We start from the raw sequence: 27144 nt of genomic DNA, 5'->3' as shown, positions 1-27144 counted from the left end.
CAGCTGGGACCATAGTCACCAAGAAAACAATTGGTAACACACTACGCCGTGAAGGACTGAAATCCTGCAGCGCCCGCCAGGTCCCCCTGCTCAAGAAAGCACATATACAGGCCCGTCTGAAGTTTGCCAATGAACATCTGAATGATTCAGAGGAAGCTGGGTGAAAGTGTTGTGGTCAGATGAGACCAAAATCGAGCTCTTTGGCATCAATTCAATTTGCCGTGTTTGGAGGAGGAGGAATGCTGCCTATGACCCCAAGAACACCATCCACACCGTCAAACATGGAGGTGGAAACATTATGCTTTGGGGGTGTTTTTCTGCTAAGGGGACAGGACAACTTCACCGCATCAAAGGGACGATGGACGGGGCCATGTACCGTCAAATCTTGGGTGAGAACCTCCTTCCCTCAGCCAGGGCATTGAAAATGGGTCGTGGATGGGTATTCCAGCATGACAATGACCCAAAACACACGGCCAAAGCAACAAAGGAGTGGCTCAAGAAGAAGCACATTAAGGTCCTGGAGTGGCCTAGCCAGTCTCCAGACCTTAATCCCATAGAAAATCTGTGGAGGGAGCTGAAGGTTCGAGTTGCCAAACGTCAGCCTCGAAACCTTAATGACTTAGAGAAGATCTACAAAGAGGAGTGGGACAAAATCTCTCCTGAGATGTGTGCAAACCTGGTGGCCAACTACAAGAAACGTCTGACCTCTGTGATTGCCAACAAGGGTTTTGCCACCAAGTACTAAGTAATGTTTTGCAGAGGGGTCAAATACTTATTTCCCTCATTAAGGGAAGGTAGCTTAGTGGGTAAGAGCGTTGTGCCAGTAACCGAAAGGTTGCTGGTTCTAATCCCCGAGCCGATTAGGTGAAAAATCTGTCTGTGCCCTTGAGCAAGGCACTTAACCCTAATTGCTCCTGTAAGTCGCTCTGGATAAGAGCGTCTGCTAAATGACTAATTATATTAAAATGCAAATCAATTTATAACGTGTTTTTCTGGATTTTTTTGTTGTTATTCTGTCTCTCACTGTTCAAATAATCCTACCATTAAAATTATAGACTGATCATGTCTTTGTCAGTGGGCAAACGTACAAAATCAGCAGGGGATCAAATACTTTTTCCCCTCACTGTACTGTATGTATATGTTTTCCTTGTCTTTCTTTTCTTTTGCCATTTTTCGGCTTTATTGAGAGTATGGGTTCCTTATACTAACACCACATTCCCTGTGTACGTGTATTTTTGTTCTAGTAGAAATAAATCTATATAATGTTCTGTTCTATCCTGTATTTCTATCTGATATTATGACACCTTGTGGCACTTTTGGGTACTTTAGATTACTACAGGTGTCCGCAATTACCTCTGGCTCACTGTGTGGCCTTATCTGTCCCACTATTGTTTGTGGAGATATGCTCTGATGAAGGTCGATTGACCGAAAGCTCAGATATAATGAAAATACATTTGCATCTGACTGGAAGTGTGCAGAGACTTTTTTTTCCTGTTTCTCCAGTTTTGCCTTCAGCACCTTCACAAGTCAGCTTTGGGTGTGCAGTAGATTCTGCCTATTAATTACCAGCTGGTACACCATTGACATTTTTATCCACTCACTCTCGAATGTCAACTTAAATGGTCTATTATATTACTTACATTTCTATGATTTCAATCATTTTCCTATGGCGGAATGACAGTCTAGTTTAAAACAACAGACATTCCCATTCAAGTCAACGTTCACTGATGTGTGGACTTCCAACCATCTTTGTGGTACCACTTGAACGTTTACATTTTAAATTTATCAGCCAAAACATGACAGCCACCCTGTATTCAAGAGCATTTTCTGTCTCAACCGATGCCGGACACAACAAAAACCTTGGTAGATGTAAAACGCACATATACAAGGCTTTCCCCCGCCACCACCGCTCCCGTGGACTGTGAGTTCTCGTTCTCCGTGGCCGACGTGAGTAAGACATTTAAGCGTGTTAACCCTTGCAAGGCTGCCGGTACAGACAGCATCCCTAGCCTATTCAGAACATGCGCAGACCAGCTGGCTGGAGTGTTTACGGACATACTGTATTAATCTCTCCCTATCCCAGTCTGTTGTCCCCATTTGCTTCAAGATGTCCACCATTGTTCCTGCACCCAAGAAAGCGAACGTAACTGAACTAAATGACTATCGCCCCTTAGTACTCACTTCTGTCATCATGAAGTGCTTTGAGAGATTCATATCACCTCCACCTTACTCAACACACTAGACCCACTGCAATTTGCATACTGCCCCAATAGATCCACAGATGACGCAATGGCTATCGCACTGCCCTATCCCATCTGGACAAGAGGAATACCTATGTAAGAATTCAGTTCAGACTATAGAACAGCCTTCAACACCATAGTACCCTCCAAGCTCATCATTAAGCTCGGGGCCCTGGGTCTGGACCTCGCCCTATGCAACTGGGTCCTGGACTTCCTGACGGGCCGCACCGAGGTGGTGAAGGTAGGCAACACTACGCTGATCCTCAACACAGGGGCCCCACAAGGGTGCCTGCTCAGGCCCCTCCTGTACTCCCATGACTGCGTGGCCATGTACGTCTCCAACTAAATCATCAAGTTTACAGACGACACAACAGTGGTAGGCCTGATTACCAACAACGACGAGACAGCCTACAGGGAGGAGGTGAGGGCCTGGTGGAGTGGTGCCAGGAAAATAACCTCTCCCTCAACGTCTACAAAACGAAGGAACTGATCGTGGACTTCATGAGACAGCAGAGGGAGCATGCCCCCATCCACAGGGCTGCAGTGGAGAAGGTGAAAAGCTTCAAGATCCTCGACGTACACATCATTGACAATCTGAAATGGTCCACCCACAGAAACTTTTACAGATGCACCATTGAGAGCATCCTGTCAGGCTGAATCACTGCTTGGTACGGCAACTGCACCGTCCGCAACCGCAGGGTGGTGCGGTCTGCCCAACGCATAACTGGGGGCACACTGCCTGCCCTCCAGGACGACATCTACAGCACCCGGTGTCACAGGAAGGCTACAGGAAGGCCAAGAAGATCATCAAGGGCCTCAGCCACCCGAGCCACGGCCTGTTCACCCGCTACCATCCAGAAGGCGAGGACAGTACAGGTGCAAAGCTGGGACCTAGAGACTGAAAAACAGCTTCTATCTCAAGGCCATCAGACTCTTAAATAGTCACCACCAGCCGGCCTCTGCCCAGTACCCTGCCCTGAACTTTAGTCACTGTCACTAGCCAGCTATCACCCGGTTACTCTACCATGCACCTTAGAGGCTGCTGCTCTATGTACATAGTCATGGAACACTGATCACTTTAATAATGTTTACAAAATGTTTTACCCACTTCATATGTATACTCTATTCTAGTCAAGGCCTATCCTTTTTAACTATCACTGTACATATACTATTCTTCAGATACATGTATACTACTACATATTCTATCAATATACTTTCTCATATTATCTATACATCCCATCACATACATATATACATACAGTGAGGGAAACAAGTATTTGATCCCCTGCTGATTTTGTACGTTTGCCCACTGACAAAGAAATTATCAGTCTATAATTTTAATGGTAGGTTTATTTGAACAGTGAGAGACAGAATAACCACAAAAAAATCCAGAAAAACGCATGTCAAAAATGTTATAAATTGATTTGCATTTTAATGAGGGAAATAAGTATTTGACCCCCTCTCAATCAGAAAGATTTCTGGCTCCCAGGTGTCTTTTATACAGGTAATGAGCTGAGATTAGGAGCACACTCTTAAAGGGAGTGCTCCTAATCTCAGCTTGTTACCTGTATAAAAGACACCTGTCCACAGAAGCAATCAATCAATCAGATTCCAAACTCTCCACCATGGCCAAGACCAAAGAGCTCTCATTATTCGCAAATGGAAGAAACACAAAAGAACTGTCAATCTCCCTCGACCTGGGGCTCCATGCAAGATCTCACCTCAAGGAGTTGCAATGATCATGAGAATGGTTAGGAATCAGCCCAGAACTACACGGGAGGATCTTGTCAATGATCTCAAGGCAGCTGGGACCATAGTCACCAAGAAAACAATTGGTAACACACTATGCCGTGAAGGACTGAAATCCTGCAGCGCCCGCAAGGTCCCCCTGCTCAAGAAAGCACATATACAGGCCTGTCTGAAGTTTGCCAATTAACATCTGAATGATTCAGAGGAGAACTGGGTGAAAGTGTTGAAAGTGAGACCAAAATCGAGCTCTTTGGCATCAACTCAACTCGCTGTGTTTGGAGGAGGAGGAATGCTGCCTATGACCCCAAGAACACCATCCCCACCGTCAAACATGTAGGTGGAAACATTATGCTTTGGGGATGTTTTTCTGCTAAGGGGACAGGACAACTTCACCGCATCAAAGGGACGATGGACGGGGCCATGTACCATCAAATCTTGGGTGAGAACCTCCTTCCCTCAGCCAGGGCATTGAAAATGGGTCGTGGATGGGTATTCCAGCATGACAATGACCCAAAACACACGGCCAAGGCAACAAAGGAGTGGCTCAAGAAGAAGCACATTAAGGTCCTGGAGTGGCCTAGCCAGTCTCCAGACCCTAATCCCATAGAAAATCTGTGGAGGGAGCTGAAGATTCGAGTAGCCAAACGTCAGCCTCGAAACATTAATGACTTGGAGAAGATCTGCAAAGAGGAGTGGGACAAAATCTCTCCTGAGATGTGTGCAACTACAAGAAACGTCTGACCTCTGTGATTGCCAACAAGGGTTTTGCCACCAAATACTAAGTCATGTTTTGCAGAGGGGTCAAATACTTATTTCCCTCATTAAAATGCAAATCTATTTATAACATAAAATTATAGACTGATCTTTGTCAGTGGGCAAACATACAAAATCAGCAGGGGATCAAATACTTTTTTCCCTCACTGTACATATATTCTGGCTTGAAATATACTTATTTATTTTACCATACTAGAAGTTATTGATTACTTTACATGTATAAGACATGTATATGTTGGGGGTCAATGAAGGGTGGATAGGAATTTGGTGTATGGAAAGTTACTGAGTGAGACAAGGGGAAGTGCAGAAAGTTCATATTCTGTTCAAACATGTTATTGCTGAATATTAATATTTCTAAGGAAGATATTTCCCGAAGACCATCTGGCTACAGTACTATCCCATACACACACTTCCACGCCGATGAGGGTCCTAGACTTCGGCAGGGCCATGACAATACCAGTTAGAGGAACAGACTGAGTTTCTGCCTAACAACAGAGAAGGATTGTTTATCTTACACATACAAGGTGGTGACTGCCTAGTCGGTATAAATACAGTGGGGGAAAAAAGTATTTAGTCAGCCACCAATTGTGCAAGTTCTCCCACTTAAAAAGATGAGAGAGGCCTGTAATTTTCATCATAGGTATCATAGGTCTTGACCAGGTTTCCACACACTGCAGCAGGGATTTTGGCCCACTCCTCCATACAGACCTTCTCCAGATCCTTCAGGTTTCGGGGCTGTCGCTGGGCAATACGGACTTTCAGCTCCCTCCAAAGATTTTCTATTGGGTTCAGGTCTGGAGACTGACTAGGCCACTCCAGGACCTTGAGATGCTTCTTACGGAGCCACTCCTTAGTTGCACTGGCGGTGTGTTTGGGATCATTGTCATGCTGAAAGACCCAGCCACGTTTCATCTTCAATGCCCTTGCTGATGGAAGGAGGTTTTCACTCAAAATCTCACGATACTTGATCCCATTCATTCTTTCCTTTACACGGATCAGTCGTCCTGGTCCCTTTGCAGAAAAACAGCCCCAAAGCATGATGTTTCCACCCCCATGCTTCACAGTAGGTATGGTGTTCTTTGGATGCAACTCAGCATTCTTTGTCCTCCAAACACGACGAGTTGAGTTTTTACCAAAAAGTTCTATTTTGGTTTCATCTGACCATATGACATTCTCCCAATCCTCTTCTGGATCATCCAAATGCACTCTAGCAAACTTCAGACGGGCCTGGACATGTACTGGCTTAAGCATGGGTCATGTCTGGCACTGCAGGATTTGAGTCCCTGGCGGCGTAGTGTGTTACTGATGGTAGGCTTTGTTACTTTGGTCCCAGCTCTCTGCAGGTCATTTTCTAGGTCCCCCCGTGTGGTTCTGGGATTTTTGCTCACCGTTCTTGTGATCATTTTGACCCCACGGGGTGAGATCTTGCGTGGAGCCCCAGATCGAGGGAGATTATCAGTGGTCTTGTATGTCTTCCATTTCCTAATAATTGCTCCCACAGTTGATTTCTTCAAACCAAGCTGCTTACCTATTGCAGATTCAGTCTTCCCAGCCTGGTGCAGGTCTACAATTTTGTTTCTGGTGTCCTTTGACAGCTCTTTGGTTTTGGCCATAGTGGAGTTTGGAGTGTGACTGTTTGAGGTTGTGGACAGGTGTCTTTTATACTGATAACAAGTTCAAACAGGTGCCATTAATACAGGTAACGAGTGGAGGACAGAGGAGCCTCTTAAAGAAGAAGTTACAGGTCTGTGAGAGCCAGAAATCTTGCTTGTTTGTAGGTGACCAAATACTTATTTTCCACCATAATTTGCAAATAAATTCATTAAAAATCCTACAATGTGATTTTCTGGAGAAAAAAAATCTCAATTTGTCTGTCATAGTTGACGTGTACCTATGATGAAAATTACAGGCCTCTCTCATCTTTTTAAGTGGGAGAACTTGCACAATTGGTGGCTGACTAAATACTTTTTTTCCCCACTGTATGTGCTTTTGTGACTTGTATATTGTGTTTGCAGCTAAAGCACCCTGTGGGTTGAATAAACTTGGTTTGAGCTTTTTCTAGTCGTCCGTTTGAGTTTTTACTCTGTTTGTTCAGAATCTAACAATATATACACGCACACACACTCTGGACTCTGACATTGCTCGTCCTAATATTTCTTAATTACATTACTTTACTTTTTACATGTGTGTATTGTTGTGTATTGTTAGATATTACTGCAGTGTTGGAACTAGGAACACAAGCATTTCGCTACACCCGCAATAACATCTGCTAAATATGTGTATGCGACCAATAAAATTTGATTTGATATTTGAATATGAAAGAAATCAGAGATTACAAGTTTTTAGATAATTGACGTTAAAGGTAAAACATATATATGTTTTTAAGAAATTATAAAAGAGTTTGACAACCCTGTTTGGAACTTTTAAATTATTTAAATCTCAACCATTTATCTTTTCCAGTGATGAAGACATGGATGTCTCATTGTATAGTAGGAGATGCAAAATGGGTCAATTTGAGCATCTTTATCTCTTGAATGTTCTGGCATTCAGGTCCAAAAAGTCACTTTCTGAGCACTTCTATAATGGGCAAATATGTATGGAAGGTTTATTATTATAATATATTTTTTTAGGGGGAAGATCAGCTTTAATATTGCAGACATATTGTAGCTTCCATCATATATATATATATATATACACACAGTGGGGAGAACAAGTATTTGATACACTGCCGATTTTGCAGGTTTTCCTACTTACAAAGCATGTAGAGGTCTGTAATTTTTATCATAGGTACACTTCAACTGTGAGAGACAGAATCTAAAACAAAAATCCAGAAAATCACATTGTATGATTTTTAAATAATTAATTTGCATTTTATTGCATGACATAAGTATTTGATCACCTACCAACCAGTAAGAATTCCGGCTCTCACAGACCTGTTAGTTTTTCTTTAAGAAGCCCTCCTGTTCTCCACTCATTACCTGTATTAACTGCACCTGTTTGAACTCGTTACCTGTATAAAAGACACCTGTCCACACACTCAATCAAACAGACGCCAACCTCTCCACAATGGCCAAGACCAGAGAGCTGTGTAAGGACATCAGGGATAAAATTGTAGACCTGCACAAGGCTGGGATGGGCTACAGGACAATAGGCAAGCAGCTTGGTGAGAAGGCAACAACTGTTGGCGCAATTATTAGAAAATGGAAGAAGTTCAAGATGACGGTCAATCACCCTCGGTCTGGGGCTCCATGCAAGATCTCACCTCGTGGGGCATCAATGATCATGAGGAAGGTGAGGGATCAGCCCAGAACTACACGGCAGGACCTGGTCAATGACCTGAAGAGAGCTGGGACCACAGTCTCAAAGAAAACCATTAGTAACACACTACGCCGTCATGGATTAAAATCCTGCAGCGCACGCAAGGTCCCCCTGCTCAAGCCAGCACATGTCCAGGCCCGTCTGAAGTTTGCCAATGACCATCTGGATGATCCAGAGGAGGAATGGGAGAGGACCATGTGGTCTGATGAGACAAAAATAGAGCTTTTTGGTTAAACTCCACTCGCCGTGTTTGGAGGAAGAAGAATGATGAGTACAACCCCAAGAACACCATCCCAACCGTGAAGCATGGAGGTGGAAACATCATTATTTGGGGATGCTTTTCTGCAAAGGGGACAGGACGACTGCACCGTATTGAGGGGAGGATGGATGGGGCCATGTATCACGAGATCTTGGCCAACAACCTCCTTCCCTCAGTAAGAGCATTGAAGATGGGTCGTGATTGGGTCTTCCAGCATGACAACGACCCGAAACACACAGCCAGTGCAACTAAGGAGTGGCTCCGTAAGAAGCATCTCAAGGTCCTGGAGTGGCCTAGTCAGTCTCCAGACCTGAACCCAATAGAAAATCTTTGGAGGGAGCTGAAAGTCCGTATTGCCCAGCGACAGCCCCGAAACCTGAAGGATCTGGAGAAGGTCTGTATGGAGGAGTGGGCCAAAATCCCTGCTGCAGTGTGTGGAAACCTGGTCAAGACCTACAGGAAACGTATGATCTCTGTAATTGCAAACAATGGTTTCTGTACCAAATATTAAGTTCTGCTTTTCTGATGTATCAAATACTTATGTCATGCAATAAAATGCAAATTATTACTTAAAAATCATACAATGTGATTTTCTGGATTTTTGTTTTAGATTCCGTCTCTCACAGTTGAAGTGTACCAATGAAAAACATTACAGACCTCTACATGCTTTGTTATTAGGAAAACCAGCTAAATCGGCAGTGTATCAAATACTTGTTCTCCCCACTGTATATATATATATATATATATATACACACACACACAGTACCAGTCAAAAGGTTGGACACTCATTCAAGGGTTTTACTTTATTTTTACTATTTTCTACATTGTAGAATAAAAGTAAAGACATCAAAACTATGAAATAACACAAAAAAGTGTTAAACAAATCCAAATATATTTGAGATTCTTCAAAGTAGCCACCCTTTGTCTTGATAACAGCTTTGCACACTTTTGGCATTCTCTCAACCAGCTTCACCTGTGAATGCTTTTCCAATAGTCTTGAAGGAGTTCCCACATATGCTGAGCACTTGTTGGCTGCTTTTCCTTCACTCTGTGGTCCAACTCATCCCAAACCATCTCAATTGGGTTGAGGTCGGATGATTGTGGAGGCCAGGTCATCTGATGCAGGACTCCTTCACTCTCCTTCTTAGTCAAATAGCCATTACACAGCCTGGAGGTGTGTTGGGTCATTGTCCTGTTGAAAAACAAATGATAGTCCCACTAAGCGCAAACCAGATGGGATGCTGTATCGCTGCAGAATGCTGTGGTAGCCATGCCTTGAATTCTAAATAAATCACAGACAATGTCACCAGCAAAGCACCCCCACACATCATAACTCCTCCTCCATGCTTCACGGTGGGAACCACACATGCGAAGATCATCCGTTCACCTACTCTGCATCTCACAAAGACGCAGCGGTTGGAACCAAAAATCAAACCAAAGAACAGATTTCCACCGGTCTAATGTCCATTACTCGTGTTTCTTGGCCCAAGCAAATCTCCTCTTCTTATTGGTGTCCTTTAGTAGTGGTTTCATTGCAGCATTTCAACCATGAGGCCTGATTCACGCAGTCTACTCTGAATAGGTGATGTTGAGATGTGTCTGTTACTTGAACTCTGTGAAGCATTTATTTGGGCTGCAATTTCTGAGGCTGGTAACTCTAATGAACTTATCCTCTGCAGCAGAGGTAACTCTGGGTCTTCCTTTCCTGTGGCGGTCCTCATGAGAGCCAGTTTTATCATAGCTCTTTATGGTTTTTGCGACTGCACTTGAAGAAACTTTAAAAGTTCTTGAAATTTTCCAGTTTGACTGACCTTCATGTCTTAAAGTAATGATGGAATGTCATTTCTCTTTGCTTATTTGAGTGTTCTTGCCATAATATGGACTTGGTCTTTTACCAAATAGGGCTATCTTCTGTATACCACCACTACCTTGTCACAACACAACTGATTGGCTCAAACACATTAAGAAGGAAAGAAATTCCACAAATTAACTTTTAACAAGGCACACCTGTTAATTGAAATGCATTCCAGGTGACTACCTCATTAAGCTGGTTGAGATAATGCCAAGAGTGTGCAAAGCTGTCATCAAGGCAAAGGGTGGCTACTTTGAAGAATCTCAAATATAAAAAATATTTTGATTTGTTTAACACTTTTTTGTTTACTACATGATTCCATATGTTATATTTCATAGTTTTGATGTCTTCACTGTTATTCTACAATGTAGAAAATAGTAAAAATAAAGAAAAACCCTGGAATGAGTAGGTGTGTCCAAACTTTGACTGGTACTGTATGTATGTAGAGTTGAAGTCGTAAGTTTACATACACCTTAGCCAAATACATTTAAACTCCGTTTTTCACAATTCCTGACATTTAATCCTAGTAACAATTCCCTGTCTTGGGTCAGTTAGGATCACCACTTTATTTTAAGAATGTGAAATGTCAGAATAATAGTAGAGAGAATGATTTATTTCAGCTTTTATTTCTTTCATCACATTCACAGTGGGTCAGAAGTTTACATACACTCAATTAGTATTTGGTAACATTGCCTTTAAATTGTTTAACTTGGGTCAAACGTTTCGAAGTATGTTTTACATTAGTTATCTTGTTGTTATTAGTCCCAACCTTCAGCTCCATTCAACCCCTCCCATTTATCTCTTAACACCATCCATATTGGATTTCTATTTGCCATATATTTTTCAACTGTGCTGTGATGCTTCACAAAAGTTCTGAACCTTTCTATTCTCATTGTTTCTACAGATTGTAAATTGAAAATAAACATTTTTGCTAAAAGTATTATTATATTATTGGTCGATTGACTATGACTTTTCAGATCACCCAGTAGTGCTACAGTGGGGGAAAAAAGTTTTTAGTCAGCCACCAATTGTGCAAGTTCTCCCACTTAAAAAGATGAAAGAGGCCTGTAATTTTCATCATAGGTACACGTCAACTATGACAGACAAAATGAGAAAAAAAATCCAGAAAATCACATTGTAGGATTTCTTATGAATTTATTTGCAAATTATGGTGGAAAATAAGTATTTGGTCAATAACAAATGTTTCTCAATACTTTGTTACATACCCTTTGTTGGCAATGACACAGGTCAAACGTTTTCTGTAAGTCTTCACAAGGTTTTCACACACTGTTGCTGGTATTTTGGCCCATTCCTCCATGCAGATCTCCTCTAGAGCAGTGATGTTTTGGGGCTGTCGCTGGGCAACACAGACTTTCAACTCCCTCCAAAGATTTTCTATGGGGTTGAGATCTGGAGACTGGCTAGGCCACTCCAGGACCTTGAAATGCTTCTTACGAAGCCACTCCTTCGTTGCCCGGGCGGTGTGTTTGGGATCATTGTCATGCTGAAAGACCCAGCCACGTTTCATCTTCAATGCCCTTGCTGATGGAAGGAGGTTTTCACTCAAAATCTCACGATACATGGCCCCATTCATTCTTTCCTTTACACGGATCAGTCGTCCTGGTCCCTTTGCAGAAAAACAGCCCCAAAGCATGATGTTTCCACCCCCATGCTTCACAGTAGGTATGGTGTTCTTTGGATGCAACTCAGCATTTTTTGTCCTCCAAACACGACGAGTTGAGTTTTTACCAAAAAGTTCTATTTTGGTTTCATCTGACCATATGACATTCTCCCAATCATCTTCTTGATCATCCAAATGCACTCTAGCAAACTTCAGACGGGCCTGGACATGTACTGGCTTAAGCAGGGGGACACGTCTGCCACTGCAGGATTTGAGTCCCTGGCGGCGTAGTGTGTTACTGATGGTAGGCTTTGTTACTTTGGTCCCAGCTCTCTGCAGGTCATTCACTAGGTCCCCCCGTGTGGTTCTGGGATTTTTGCTCACCGTTCTTGTGATCATTTTGACCCCACAGGGTGAGATCTTGCGTGGAGCCCCAGATCGAGGGAGATTATCAGTGGTCTTGTATGTCTTCCATTTCCTAATAATTGCTCCCACAGTTAATTTCTTCAAACCAAGCTGCTTACCTATTGCAGATTCAGTCTTCCCAGCCTGGTGCAGGTCTACAATTTTGTTTCTGGTGTCCTTTGACAGCTCTTTGGTCTTGGCCATAGTGGAGTTTGGAGTGTGACTGTTTGAGGTTGTGGACAGGTGTCTTTTATACTGATAACAAGTTCAAACAGGTGCCATTAATACAGGTAACGAGTGGAGGACAGAGGAGCCTCTTAAAGAAGAAGTTACAGGTCTGTGAGAACCAGAAATCTTGCTTGTTTGTAGGTGACCAAATACTTATTTTCCACCATAATTTGCAAATAAATTCATAAAAAATCCTACAATGTGATTTTCTGGATTTTTTTTCCTCAATTTGTCTGTCATAGTTGACGTGTACCTATGATGAAAATTACAGGCCTCTCTCATCTTTTTAAGTGGGAGAACTTGCACAATTGGTGGCTGACTAAATACTTTATTTCCCCACTGTATCTGCAGGGTTAGCTCCAGGTAAATATTGCAATTCTTCAGCCATTCCTGGACCTGTGACCAAAAACAAGCTACCTATGGACAGTACCAAAACAAATGATCTAATGATTCTGTCTCTTCGCAGCTGGGAAGGTTCTATCCCCCATATTAATAACATTCTATTGGTTGCAAGAATTTTGTATAATAATTTAAATTGAACAATTCTACGTTTTGAATCCGGCGTCGTTTTGCGTATCAGTTCATAAACCCTGTGCCATGGAATCGATAAGTCAAAAATCTATATTTTGCAATCTATATGGCACGGCTGTCAATTTTTTGGTCCTAAAATTAAACTGGAATACTTTTTTATTCATCACAATTTTCTTGAACCAATTATGGTATTTAATGCAGGGCCAACAGACAACTTCCTTACTTTCTCCTCCTTCCACTTTCCTCTATATTTTTTAAAGAAATTATAAAATAGTTTTACAACCTTGTTTGGAAGCTTTTCAATTATATCAATCTCAACCATTTATCTTTTCCAATGATGAAGACATGGATTGTATGGTGGGGGACGCAAAATGGGCCAACTTTGAGCACCTTTATCTCTTGAATGTTTTGGCATTCAGGTCCAAAAAGTCACTTTCTGAGCACTTTTACAATGGGCAAATATGTATGGAAGGTTTTGTTCAAATCAAAGGGGGTGCTGTCAAAAAGTGATTGAATTCAAATGGACCCAACATAATTTTGCTGACATAGCTGCTGTAGCTCTAGAGGAGCTGACTGACTGACAGCCCCGTCATCCATAGATACAAACGTATTATTGTCATCATCATCATCCGTCTGTCTGTCTGTTTTCACCTTGAGCTCCATGTCCTGCCTCCTGAACTCCTCATCCTCATCAGAGTCACAGTCTGGGAACTGGTAGATTTTTAACCTGTACTTATCTATCTCACTTAGGATCTGTATTGGGGAGGGAGAGGGGGGAGGGAGGGGGAGAGTGAGGTAGAGAGACAAAAAGGGAGGGAGAATGCAAGGGAGAGGGGAGCGGGATAGGGGGAAGGGGGGGGAGAGATAGAGGGAGAGAGAGGGTGGGGAGAGAGGGGAGATAGAAGGCAAGAAAGGGGGAGGGAGAGTGGAAGCGAGAGAGAGGGGGAGAGGGGGGGCGAGGGTGAGAGGGGGGAGACAGAGGGGAATAGGAAGAGGGAGGGGGTTAAGCTGCACACACGTAAACCTCTGGCCTCTATTTTGGTGTGGAAATTTGTAATAAAAGGTAAAATATCTGCACAGTGAAATAGACAACTGGTGGGAAAGGTGATAGTTTTCCAGACCCTAGTTAGCGTGAGAGACATCATGTCACTCTCTCTTATTCACCCTGATCTTCTTCTTCTTGACCTCATCATAAGTGAGACCATCAGATTTGGCCACAACAGGGATGATGTTGACCTTGTCCTGCAGAGCCCTCATACACTCTACATCCAACGGCCGCAGACTGACGACACACACAGACACACAGTGTGTAACGTTTGTATAGGTTGAGTGTGTGTAGTATGAGTGTGTGCGTGTGTATGTAGTCTGGTACCCGTGTCCGAAGGGAGAGATGAAGTAGAGGCAGCAGTGGACTCTGTTATCCTGGATGTTCTTTCTGTCCAGACCGATTTCATCCCTGCGGTACTGCTCAAACTGACAGTCAATGTAGTCTGACACACACTTATAGCTACAGCAGGACACACACACAAACAGACGGGACAGAAGTGTGAGTAAGTACAGCTCCCTTGACACACACAATGGCTCCGGGGAGGACTTTTTCATGAGCACACCACGTCATTTTGAGACTAGGCTAAGCTTATTACTATTTAGCGTCTTTATGACTCTACATGTACATGTGAATACCTATATACCTGTCTGTACTGTTGATGGTATCTCCATAGCCTTGTGTGTCCACTATGTTGAGTTTGAGTTTCACTCCCTTTTCTTCGATGCACACTGTGTTCTTAGTGATGCCCACAGTCTGAGCCAGTCTCTCTGGACAACACACAAGATGCGCGCGCACACACACACACACACACACACACGCACGCATGCATAAACAGAAGATCAGAGGTTGTATAAAAGCAATCTTGTAGATCAGGGTTGGGTAGGTACAGTAGAGACAAACCATTCCACAGGATACAACTTGATGTTACAGAAGAACAATAGTATAAGTAATGGACCCATTGAGAAATCACACTCTCTCACCCTCTGCATTCAGCACCTTCCTGTCCTTGTAGAGGTCTGTGAGGAACAGACTGTTGACTAGTGTAGATTTACCCAGACCAGACTCTCCTAGAGAAACAGAGGGAGGGAGGGAGAGAATGATGAAGAGAATGAGGGCGGTAGAGAGAGAGCGAGAGACCCTGCTTAGCCTCAAACCCTGATCATATCCTTGCTAAATACTTCTAACTTAGCAGTGGAAACATTGTCATGATTGAATAAACTACGACTCCCTGACAGCCCTTCCCTTGTCCTCACCAACCACCATCAGAGTGAACTCAAATCCCTTCTTCACTGACTTCCTGTGTACCTGGTTGGGTAGAGTAGCAAAGCCCACATACTCCCTGTCCTGGTCCTGCAGGGGTTAACCACATGCCAATAAAGCCAAGACAAAACACAGATTATACTGTAACTCACTACTCATATAAAAGAGAATATACTGTACTCCCTGCATCCATAAAATATCATATCTGCAGCTCAATCAACAGAGACATTGTAAATAGTTATGATGACATCATGAGAAAGCCCTGAAAGCTGCCTGTTTTCACAGACTGTATATCACGTTTCACCTTTGACTCTTGAAATCTGACATGCTCTAGGTTTTTGGATTTTCACCTGCAAAATCTAACTCCATCAACAACTCAGCACAGTAGCCAATGTGGGCTCTTAATACTAGGGCTCTCTCCCTGTGCATAAAGCCTAATTGTGAACTTACGCAAGTACGCAACGCAAGAACACAATTAACTACACAAAATGGCTGTTCTGCGTACTTGCATAGCAAATATATGCAGATATGTGCAGCCCCGCAACTTGTAGCTCGACGCAACTACACAGGGCTGCCATTTTGCGAAGCAAATTGGGTCTTTGTGTGTACTTGCACAAGGAATCAATTAGGCTTTAGGCCGTAGCTACATTACCTCAGTGGTGTAGGGGTCTAGGCAGCCCCAGGGGCTCTTGGGTCGTGGGGGGCGGTCAGAGGTCCAGCTGGAGGGTGTGGCCAGGTAGCGGTGTTCCGGGAGAGGGGAGGAGTAACAGAAGTTTCTGGACATCGACCCTGTGCTCTGGTGGGAGGGACAGCTGTAACTGTCCTGGGGAAACTCCCTGAGGAAACTCTCCAGACTCAAGTTCCCTGTTTCATCTATAGTCAGGCTGGAGAACTAGACAGAACAGAGGACAGAGAGGAGAGAGGGGGAGGAGGGAGAGGAGGACGAGAGTGAGAGGAGAGGGAGGGGAGAAGAGGAAGGAGGAGAAGTAGAGAGGGGGAGAGGAGGAGAAGGAGCGAAGGAGGGGGATAGATTCCTGATTAAAAAAGGTGTGGTTTGTGCTACTGTATGTCTCAGTGTAGGGTTTACAATAGCTTACATATGGAGAAAATACAAATCTGATGACACTTCATCATCATGGGCATGGCATAGTGATAGCACCAATTACTTTTCATATCTTTTCGATACGGTTTTAACTGCTTTCTGTGCATCCTACATACCTCTCCATCTGAAGGCAGTGCAGGAATGGTGGCAGAGGGGAGAGAGACATTCAGGATCACAAAGAGAGGGGGGACCAGGATGGTGTCAGTACAATTTCAACACCAGAGGGCAGAATCTTCCTGTTATATTATAGGCTAGTCTATACCTGTTGAACATAACATCAAAAGGCCTAAATTGCAGCCAAGCAATGTGTGAGTATCTGACAGACAGCAATAAGCTATATTTCTTTTGATTATGCAGGGCTCTACGTGACAACTATTTGAGGTATTAAAGCGGCAATCCGCAGTTGAAACAATAAAAGTATTCTCGGGGCCACTGTTTCTGTAAAAGGTTGAGGGATGCGGCTAGAGAAATGTAACCACACTCAAATTCATAGACAGATGGATGCATCCATGATATCAAAATTATAGTTTGAACCATGTTTTGAGGCTATACAGTGTCTGTTTACAAACCTTGGAAAAACAAGCTGATATTTTGGCTTCTGAAGGGGTACGACAGTTAAACTAAGCTCATGGGGCATTTAAAAGTGATATTCTTCAATAATCAATGGGTTTATATAATTCATTTGAAGTCCAAAAAGTGATGTAGTAACTGCAGCTAGTCCCTTTAATGATATGAATTGCCAGCAATTACAAATTACAGGGTTTAGGAGGACCAGAAAAAATAGATTTTTAAGATTGAGATTGGGCCTATGAATCCTACTACTTTTGAAGCACTCCCTTTTCCTTTATTTCTGTGACACCACATATTTGCATAATACTGTGGCTGCGGGACAGTGAAGAAATCATTCCAACAATTATTACATGGGTGATTTTTTTTCTAGGGGCACCAAATACAAATTCCAGGTAGCACAGTAAAATATTTAGGAGCATATGCCCCCAAAATGGTAGCACTGTAGAGCCTTGTTATGATTAATCAGTGCATTCAAACTGCACTCTTGATACCACCGGCTAACAACTACTAGCAACTAAGTTAGACAAACTTTTGTCTAACTTAGTTGGCACAAACATTGGCACTTTGAAGTCAACCCAGGTTGGGCTGGCCTTGGTGGGCTAGCTCGAATTGTGTTTCCACTGCCTCCAGAAACAGAGATCCTATTAAATTGCTAGAGGAGCTATGCCATGAACCCTCAAAGTTCCAGAATGGGGTGAAAATGGCAGACATATTAGTCATAATTCTGATTTTACTTACGCAGGAAAATAAAATAAAAGGCATGTGATATACACTATATATACAAAAGTAGTTGGACACTCCTTCAAATTAGTGGATTCGTCCATTTCAGCCACACCTGTTGCTGACAGGTGTACACAATCGCGCACACAGCCATGCAATCGCCATAGACAAACATTGGCAGTAGAATGCCCCGTACTGAAGAGCTCAGTGACTTTCAGCGTGGCACTGTCATAGGATACCACCTTTCCAACAAGTCAGTTGGTCAAATTTCTGCCCTGCTAGAGCTGCCCCGGTCAACTGTAAGTGCTGTGAAGTGGAAACGTCTAGGAGCATCAACGGCTCAGCCGCAAAGTGGTAGGCCACTCAAGCTCACAGAACGGGACTGCCGAGTGCTGAAGCGCGTAAAAATAGTCTGTCCTCGGTTGCAACACTCACTACCGAGTTCCAAACTGCCTCTGGAAGCAACGTCAGCACAATAACTACTCATCGGGAGCTTCATGAAATGGGTTTCCATGGCCGAGCAGCCGTACACAAACCTAAGATCACCAGGCGCAATGCCAAGCGTCGGCTGGAGTGGTGTAAAGCTCACTGCCATCGGACTCTGCAGCAGTGGAAACGCATTCTCTGGAGTGATGAATCACGCTTCACCATCTGGCAGTCCGACGGACAAATCTGGGTTTGGCAGATGCCAGGAGAACACTACCTGCTCCAATGCATAGTGCCAACTGTAAAGTTTGGTGGAGGAGGAATAATGGTCTGGGGCTGTTTTTTATGGTTCAGGCCTAGGCCCCTTAGTTCCAGTGAAGCGAAATCTTAATGCTACAGCATACAATGACATTCTAGACGATTCTCTGTTTCCAACTTTGTAGCAACAGTTTGGGGAAGGCCCTTTCCTGTTTCAGCATGACAATGCCCCCACGCACAAAGCAAGGTCCAGAGCCCTGACCTCAACCCCGTCAAACATCTTTGGGATGAATTGGAACACCGACTGCGAGCCAGGCCTAATCGCCCAACATCAGTGCCCGACTTCACTAATGCTTGTGGCTGAATGGAAGCAAGTACCCGCAGCAATGTTCCAACATCTAGTGGAAAGCCTTCCCAGAAGAGTGGCGGCTGTTATAGAAGCAAAGGGGGGACCAACTCCATATTAATGCCCATGATTTTGGAATGAGACATTCGAGGAGCAAGTGTCCACATACCTTTGGTCATATAGTGTATCAGAAATGTTGTAATAGAATTATTGTCAACCTAATATAATGTAATATGTTGTATACCAATTTTCTGTATAAATACCCTCTAAAATATACAGTACCAGTCAAAAGTTTGGACACACCTACTCATTCCAGGGTTTTTCTTTATTTTTACTATTTTCTACATTGTAGAATAATAGTGAAGACATCAAAACTATTAAATAACACATATGGAATCATGTAGTAACCAAAAAAGTTAATTTGTGGAATTTCTTTCCTTCTTAATGCGTTTGAGCCAATCAGTTGTGTTGTGACAAGGTGGTGGGGTAAAATACCAAATCCATATTATGGCAAGAACAGCTCAAATAAGTCCATCATTACTTTAAGACATGAAGGTCAGTCAATACAGAACATTTCAAGAACTTTGAAAGTTTCTTCAACTGCAGTCGCAAAAACCATCAAGCGCTATGATGAAACTGGCTCTCATGAGGACCGCGACAGGAACGGAAGACCCAGAGTTAACTCTGCTGCAGAGGATAAGTTCATTAGAGTTACCAGCCTCAGAAATTGCAGCCCAAATAAATGCTTCACAGAGTTCAAGTAACAGACACATCTCAACATCAACTGTTCAGAGGGGACTGTGTGAATCAGTCCTTCATGGTCAAATTGCTGCAAAGAAACCACTACTAAAGGACACCAATAAGAAGAAGAGACCTGCTTGGGCCAAGAAACACGAGCAATGGACATTAGACCGGTGGAAATGTGTCCTTTGGTCTGGAGTCCAAATTTGAGATTTTTGGTTCCAACTGCCGTGTCTTTGTGAGACGCGGTGTGGGTGAACGGATGATCTCCACATGTGTATTTCCCACTGTAAAGCATGGAGGAGGAGGTGTTATGGTGTGGGGGTCCTTTGCTGGTGACACTTTCTGTGATTTATTTAGAATTCAAGGCACACTTAACCAGCATGGGTACCACAGCATTCTACAGCGATACGCCATCCCATCTGGTATGTGCTTAGTGGGACTATCATTTGTTTTTCAACAGGACAATGATCCAACACACCTCCAGGCTGTGTAAGGGCTATTTTACCAAGAAGGAGAGTGATGGAGTGCTGCATCAGATGACCTGGCCTCCACAATCCCCCGACCTCAACCCAATTGAGATGGTTTGGGATGAGTCGGACCGCAGAGTGAAGGAAACGCAGCCAACAAGTCCTCAGCATATGTGGAAACTCCTTCAAGACTGTTGGAAAAGCATTCCAGGTGAAGCTGGTTGAGAGAATGCCAAGAGTGTGCAAAGCTGTCGTCAAGGCAAAGGGTAGCTATTTGAAGATTCTCAAATATAAAATACACTTTGATTTGTTTAACGCTTTTTGGTTTACTACATGATTTCGTATGTGTTATTTCATAGTTTTGATGTCTCCACTATTATTCTACAATGTAAAAAATAGTAAAAATAAAGAAAAACCCTTGAATGAGTAGGTGTGTCCAAACTTTTGACTGGTAGTGTATGTAAACATTTAAATTTGAGTTTTCTTGGAAAGCTGTGAGTGCTATTATATGATACAATGTCAGTACTTGTTGCAATTACAACTTGTCTTCGTCCTATCCTCAACTGATTTCAGCCAGTTTATGGCTGTAGATTGACTGCATTGTTTGAATAGAATGTTGGCATATTGGCAGTTAATTTGAAAAATGAATATAATCACTCCTCTAAAACTGGCTGGCTAGCTAGCTAACAAACATACAGTGCAGATAAATTATTCTAAATCATTATTTTACAAAATATCTTATCACAGCACTGGCAAACCATGGTTGACCAACTCCCTGACCAAAATGGCTGACCTTTATCCTATCATAAGAAGGTTCATGTCCATTCTATTATTCTAATTAAGCAATAAGGCCAGAGGAGGTGTGGTATATGGCCAATATACCACGGCTAAGGGCTGTTCGCAACGTGGAGTGCCTGAGCACAGCCCTTAGCCATGGTATATTGGCCATATATCACAAACCCCTGAGGTGCCTTATTGCTTTTATAAACTGGTTGCCAGCGTAATTAGAGCATTAAAAATATAATGTTTTGTCATACAGTTTATAATTCCTAATTATATGTCCAGAAATTATGTCATGTTGCTAGGTAGCCAATGTGCCTGTGCAGCTAGTTTTGCTAATGTTGCTAGCTAGCTAGAATTTGTAGAAAGTACTTTTGCTTCAACTAGCTAGCCCAAGATGTACTCTTAAAGAGCCTACCGTTACTCCATAAGGTCCAAGGACCTTACATGTTATTTACCGAGGTAGACTGGCTCTGGCAGCCAAAAACTCCATCTAAATGTGAATCGATTCTCAATCGCGATATAGGGTTCTAGAAACATAAAGCCCTTTACTTTAATACCTCATCAAAATAACTTCACAAATGCAAAATATACACTTACTGTACAGTGTTTTAACCAGCTTTATCACAGTTGCAGCCGAAAGTATTTTTCAATGAGAACACGTTTTGGTAGCCTTCTTCCCTTACACAGGTGTTCAGGGCATTCTAGATAGCTAATTAGCACTAGGTCTTCCGTAAACACGCGCTGTAACATGGAGATATTGCGGATATGAAAGATACGGTCCTTATGCTTCCAAAACCATACCGCAAGCGATGCGTATTAATGTTCAGACCTAGAATTGGGGCTCTTAATTAAACTCCCCCTTACAGAAGATGCCTTCATCCAATTACTCTTATGTGTAATGTAATGAAACTGAGAGTCATGATCACGGGCTTGATAACTAGCTAGCAAGATGTTGAAGAATTTAATTCACCCTCACCACGCTGTAACTAACGTCATGTAGCTATGTACACAGACATGGACACCTGCAAATATAAGACTTCTTAGACTAGCCTACCTGGAAGGCCTTCTTCTGTCTGTGTGCCTGGAGTGGAAAAATGTTGAAGGGTTTTAGCTAATAAAAGCTAGCTTTGTAACCAACTCAGATGGCATAATGCCATGGCATGAATAAATAACCCATGTCCAACTTATCTCTGAACAACATCAAAGTCACACCATGATTTATTTGCTAGTTGCTAGCTACCTCAACCTGGTCTCAGAACATTTCGTATTATTCTTCAAGTAAATCCAAGAAACTCAAACATAGTATGATATGTTACGTTTCGTATGGTATGTATTCATTTGTGGATGTCCATCACCCATTTAGTATAATATGTTAGAAATTACAATTTTTAAGAACTTGAAAAAACGTACAATATGTTATGAATTCTAGTCAATGCCACTCAGACATTGCTCGTCCTAATATTTATATATTTCTTAATTCCATTCTTTTACTTTTAGATTTGTGTGTATTGTTGTGAATTGTTAGACACTACTGTACTGTTGGAGCTAGGAACACAAGCATTTCGCTACACCCGCAATAACATCTGCAAAATATGTGTATGTGACCAATAAAATGTTATTTGAATTTGCTAAAAGTATGATATGTTACAAATTCTAATTTGTTATGGCTAACAGCTAGGTGGCTACGTTAGGGTTAAGTTATGAGCTATGTTAAATGGTTATTAAGGTTTGGGGAAGGGTTTGCTAAAAGGGTCAAGGTTAGCTAACATTTTAAGTAGTTGCAAAGTAGTAAAAATGTAATAAGTAGTTGAAAAGTTGCTAATTAGCTAGCTAAAATGCTAAAGTTGTCTGTGATGAGATTCGAACACGCAACCTTTGGGTAGCTAGACGTTCGCGTCTGTTTTATGTAGCTAACCATATCAAACCTAACAAATCATCCTCATTTGCCATCCCGGATTTACTTTTACTATGTTACGTCTAGTCTATATGAGACCAGGGTGGCTGCCTAGGTAATATTCTGACTGTAGCATTGAATCGAAGCTGTTTTTAGCCCGTTATAAAAAAAACACATCAACGCAACCTAGCTGGAGACCGTAAGTAGCTTATTTTATGTATACTGTGAAAATAAAGGCGGTATCTTAGTAGATATTGATGTGGCTGGCTTATTATAGCCTCGTTTTTTATCTACAATTTGTGTTTACCTTGTTCATCGTTGTACATTGTATTTCTGTTGTCGTTAGCTAGCTACGTTAGATAGCTAGGTTCTCAACGGTTAGAATCGGTAAATTTGAAAGTTGGCTATGTACCCAAGGCGTTCTGGCATCAACATAGATAGATAAACAGACAACTACTAAAATCCGCGCTCTCGATGACGTGTCAGTGGCTCCAAGATACATATATACATATATTGTAACGAACCATAACATTACAGGGTAGAATACTCTTATTATATCATATAATGAGTTATTCTAGTGTAAGGGGTGGATTTTACAAGCATTGCAATGATAAAGGCTTACATGTGTCTTTCAATTTCAACTACAATCAATAAATAAGAACTCACAGACCAACAGGAGGCAGAAGTATTCCTCAATTACCCCTTTATTAAAGTATTTGACAAAATATAGTTTTACAACAATTTCAATGTCACTTGGCAGACATTTTCATCCAAAGCAATTTACAGTTTAGTGAATCAAACCAAATCCAATTGTATTTGTCACATGCACTGAATACAACAGGTGTAGACCTTACCGTAAAATGCTTACTTTACAAGCCCTTAACCAACAATGCAGTTTTAAGAAAATAGAGTTAAGAAAATATTTACTAAATGAACTGAAGTAATTTTGTTCAAACAAAAAATAAGTAACACAATAAAATAACAATAAAAGGCTATATACAGGGGGTACCTGTACCGAGTCAATGTGCAGGGGTACAGGAGGTAATTTGTACATGTAGGTAGGGGTAAAGTGACTATGCATAGATAATAAACAGCGAGTAGCAGCAGTGTAAAAACATAGGGGAGGGGAGGGGAGGGGAGGGGGGGTGGGTCAATGCAAATAGTCTGGGTGGCCATTTGATTAATTGTTCAGCAGTCTTATTGCTTGGGGGTTAAAAGCTGTTAAGGAGCCTTTTGGACCTAGACTTGGCACTCCGGTACCGCTTGCCATACAGTAGCAGAGAGAACAGTCTATGACTTGGGTGACTGGAGCTTTTGACAATTTGTGGGCCTTCCTCTGACACCGCTTAGTATATCAAGTTGAAGTCGGAAGTTTACATACACTTAGGTTGGAGTCATTAAAACTTGTTTTTCAACCACTCCACAAATTTCTTGTTAACAAACTATAGTTTTGGCAAGTCGGTTAGGACATGTACTTTGTGCATGACACAAGTAATTTTTCCAATAATTGTTTACAGACAGATTATTTCACTTATAATTCACTGTATCACAATTCCGGTGGGTCATAAGTTTACATACACTAAGTTGACTGTGCCTTTAAACAGCTTGGAAAATTCCAGAAAAAGATGTCATGGCTTAAGAAGCTTCTGATAGGCTAATTGACATCATTTGAGTCAATTGGAGGTGTACCTGTGGATGTATTTCAAGGCCTACCTTCAAACTCAGTGCCTCTTTGCTTGACATCATGGGAAAATCAAAAGAAATCAGCCAAGACCTCAGAAAAAACATTGTAGACCTCCACAAGTCTGGTTCATCCTTGGGAGCAATTTCCAAACGCCTCAAGGTACCACGTTAATCTGTACAAACAATACTACGCAAGTATAAACACCATGGGACCACGCAGCCATCATACCGCTCAGGAAGGAGACGCGTTCTGTCTCCTAGAGATGAACGTGCTTTGGTGCGAAAAGTGCAAATCAATCCCAGAACAACAGCAAAGGACATTGTGAAGATGCTGGAGGAAACAGGTACAAAAGTATCTATATCCACAGTAAAACGAGTCCTATATCGACATAACCTGAAAGGCCGCTCAGCAAGGAAGAAGCTACTGCTCCAAAACCGCCATAAAAAAAACAGACTACAGTTTGCAGCTGCACATGGGGACGAAGATCGTACTTTAAAAATTACAGACCTCTACATGCTTTGTAAGTAGGAAAACCTGCAAAATCGGCAGTGTATCAAATACTTGTTCTCCCCACTGTAAGTGAAATTGGATAAATGGCATGCGATTAACAACGTCAGCTTTCACACTCAAGCTAATTAAGGAATTTGAAAATTAGCAGGGTTGCTTCGGGCGTCAGGAGACTGGAACACACAGGAGGATCTCAGGTAAGTAGCATGTGAACACAAACGGTAAATCACACTCAAGCCAATGAAGAAGAAAGTATGGAAAAAATCTTCCCTCTGCAGGGCTTCTTCCTCGGCCAATGCATTCTGCCAATGCTGCAGGCTATGTAGACAGAGTGTGTGTGTCAGGGAAAAATATAACTTAATAAGACACACAATCTTACATTAGCATCAGAGTAGCACCAGACAATGGATGGGCTTGCAGAGAGTTTGGGAGGGGTGGGAGGAGCCACAGTCACCACAACAACTTCTATTTACCACCCTGAAACCCTGTTGTTGTAACCTGGACATGACTTCCCTTGGTACGCCATTGCAGGTCTTCATCAGTTCTGCGCAGTCTGTTGAGATCGGTAGTTTCTCTTTGAGCTCCTATGTGACATGACAAAGAAGAAACATTTCTCTTCAATCGGCTGGTCTCCTGCCACTGCATTTTCAACTTTGTACGGCATGCTTCCATTTTCCGCTTCATTGTTCTTGAAGATGACGCATTGTAGGAGTGATCCGGTGCCACAATGTTGGAGTGATCAGTCTCAACATAACCTTTAGAAAGCGCAGCTGCGTAACTATGGTCTAGTATAACTAGACTTTCATCAGCCACATCCTCATTTGGTTCAACCCCATTAACGTCATTGTCCACTGTCACGTCAATGACGTCATGATCGACATCATAGACAACAACCCAACAGGCACACAACGTCATTTTGACGTCTTATTAGGGGTATATTCTGGTCGTGACGTCATATGACCAAAATATGACCAGCTTAAGATATATTTTACCTAACGTCTTCCCAACTGACTCAAACCAGACGTCGTTTCAGGTCTCATGGCGGTCGTTTATTAAAACAAATCTTAAAATATTGAATCTTCTCAGGCACATGCACAGATAGGGCTCTACAGGTGCAGAGCACTTGCCCATTTGCCCTATACATTTTTTGTTGTTGTTCTGAACCCATTGCTCGCAGGACGTCATTAAATTCATATCTATGCTTCAGAACTGAAAAGCTGCGCTACTCGTCTTGATTGTTGATCAATGTCAATGTCCAGTCATCAGCATTGGCGCGCAAAGGCTGGCGCGCATATCCAGATTAGTGAACAGAAAAAACTTGTTTAGTTCCCTCCAGTTTTGCCTAGCAAAAATTGAGTAGGACTACGTTTATCATCCATATCAAATACAGTTTAGCAATCTACTACTGACTCATGATCATTTTCATATTTCAAATAGGCATAGTTTGGGTGGCTACTGGCTATATTTTAAGGAGGATGGATCCACCCAAATCATTTGGGTTCCTGGATCCTTTCACAGCGTTATAAGGCTGCGTTGAGAAAATGACTTATCAAAGTCCAGCTCATTTAATCCCTACCATAGTGTCGCTGAGTTGTCATAATACTTCAGCAAATGTACATTATCCCAGGGGCGTTGGAAGACACAATGAAAGTAACCTAATTTATGTCCCTCTTACTGCCCTGAATGCCTCTGCTGAGCCTACATATATTGTATGCAGTAATCATATGCCTATGAACCAGAGTGATACTTTTAGCACTGAGGTGGTGTGCCCTAGCTGGAAGTCCACTGTGTGCAGCTCAGCCTGCACTAACATACATAAACCGAGCATGTCTACCTCTGCTAAGCTTCCCAGTAAAGCAAGAAAAGCAATCAAGCATCCCAGAAAAGTGTTGAAGATAGCCCACGTTACGCCCTCCCGAGTGGCGCAGCGGTCTAAGGCACTGCATCGCAGTGTTTGAGGCGTCACTAGAGACCCTGGGCTGTGTCACAGCCGGCAGTGACTGGGAGACCCATGAGGCAGTGCACAATTGTCCCAGCGTCCGGGTTAGGGGAGGGTTTGGCCGGCCCGGATTTCCTTGTCCCATTGCGCTCTAGCGACTCCTTGTGGCGGGCCAGGCTCCTGCAAGCTGACTTCGGTCGCCAGCTGGACGTTGTTTCCTGCAACACATTGGTCCTGCTGGCTTCCGGGTTAAGCGAGCAGTGTGTCAAGAAGCAGTGCAGCTTGGCAGGGTTGTGTTTCGGAGAACACATGGCTCTCGACCTTTGCCTCTCCCGAGTCCGTAGGGGAGTTGCAGCGATGGGACAAGACCGTAACTACCAATTGGATATCACGAAATTGGGGAGAAAAAGGGGTGTAGC

The 27144-nt window shown here is 42.7% G+C and overlaps 1 protein-coding gene across 3 annotated transcripts in view; it reads right to left on the bottom strand.

Annotated features, from left to right (window-relative positions):
• Nucleotides 1-23008, bottom strand: part of LOC121579744 (septin-4) — a 28426-nt gene extending 5418 nt beyond the window's left edge. Inside the window, exons 1-10 of one of the 3 annotated variants that reach the window (XM_041894596.2) lie at nt 22903-23008; nt 21756-21782; nt 16504-16511; nt 15938-16177; nt 15279-15375; nt 15006-15092; nt 14669-14792; nt 14350-14484; nt 14142-14259; nt 13629-13730 (exon numbers count right to left, since the gene is read on the bottom strand). In XM_041894596.2, coding sequence (XP_041750530.1) covers nt 13629-13730; nt 14142-14259; nt 14350-14484; nt 14669-14792; nt 15006-15092; nt 15279-15375; nt 15938-16177; nt 16504-16511; nt 21756-21782; nt 22903-22921 — 957 coding nt within the window. In that variant the 5' untranslated portion in view covers nt 22922-23008. Of the gene's footprint in view, nt 1-13628; nt 13731-14141; nt 14260-14349; nt 14485-14668; nt 14793-15005; nt 15093-15278; nt 15376-15937; nt 16178-16503; nt 16512-21298; nt 21451-21755; nt 21783-22902 lie in introns of those variants that run through there. The other 2 variants (XM_041894597.2, XM_041894598.2) reach the window with 2 other exon arrangements.
• Nucleotides 23009-27144: the final 4136 nt, after the last annotated feature.

Source organism: Coregonus clupeaformis, chromosome 13 (assembly GCF_020615455.1).
Source record: "Coregonus clupeaformis isolate EN_2021a chromosome 13, ASM2061545v1, whole genome shotgun sequence".
NCBI lineage: Eukaryota > Metazoa > Chordata > Actinopteri > Salmoniformes > Salmonidae > Coregonus > Coregonus clupeaformis.
This window is presented reverse-complemented; position numbering and strand designations above follow the sequence as displayed.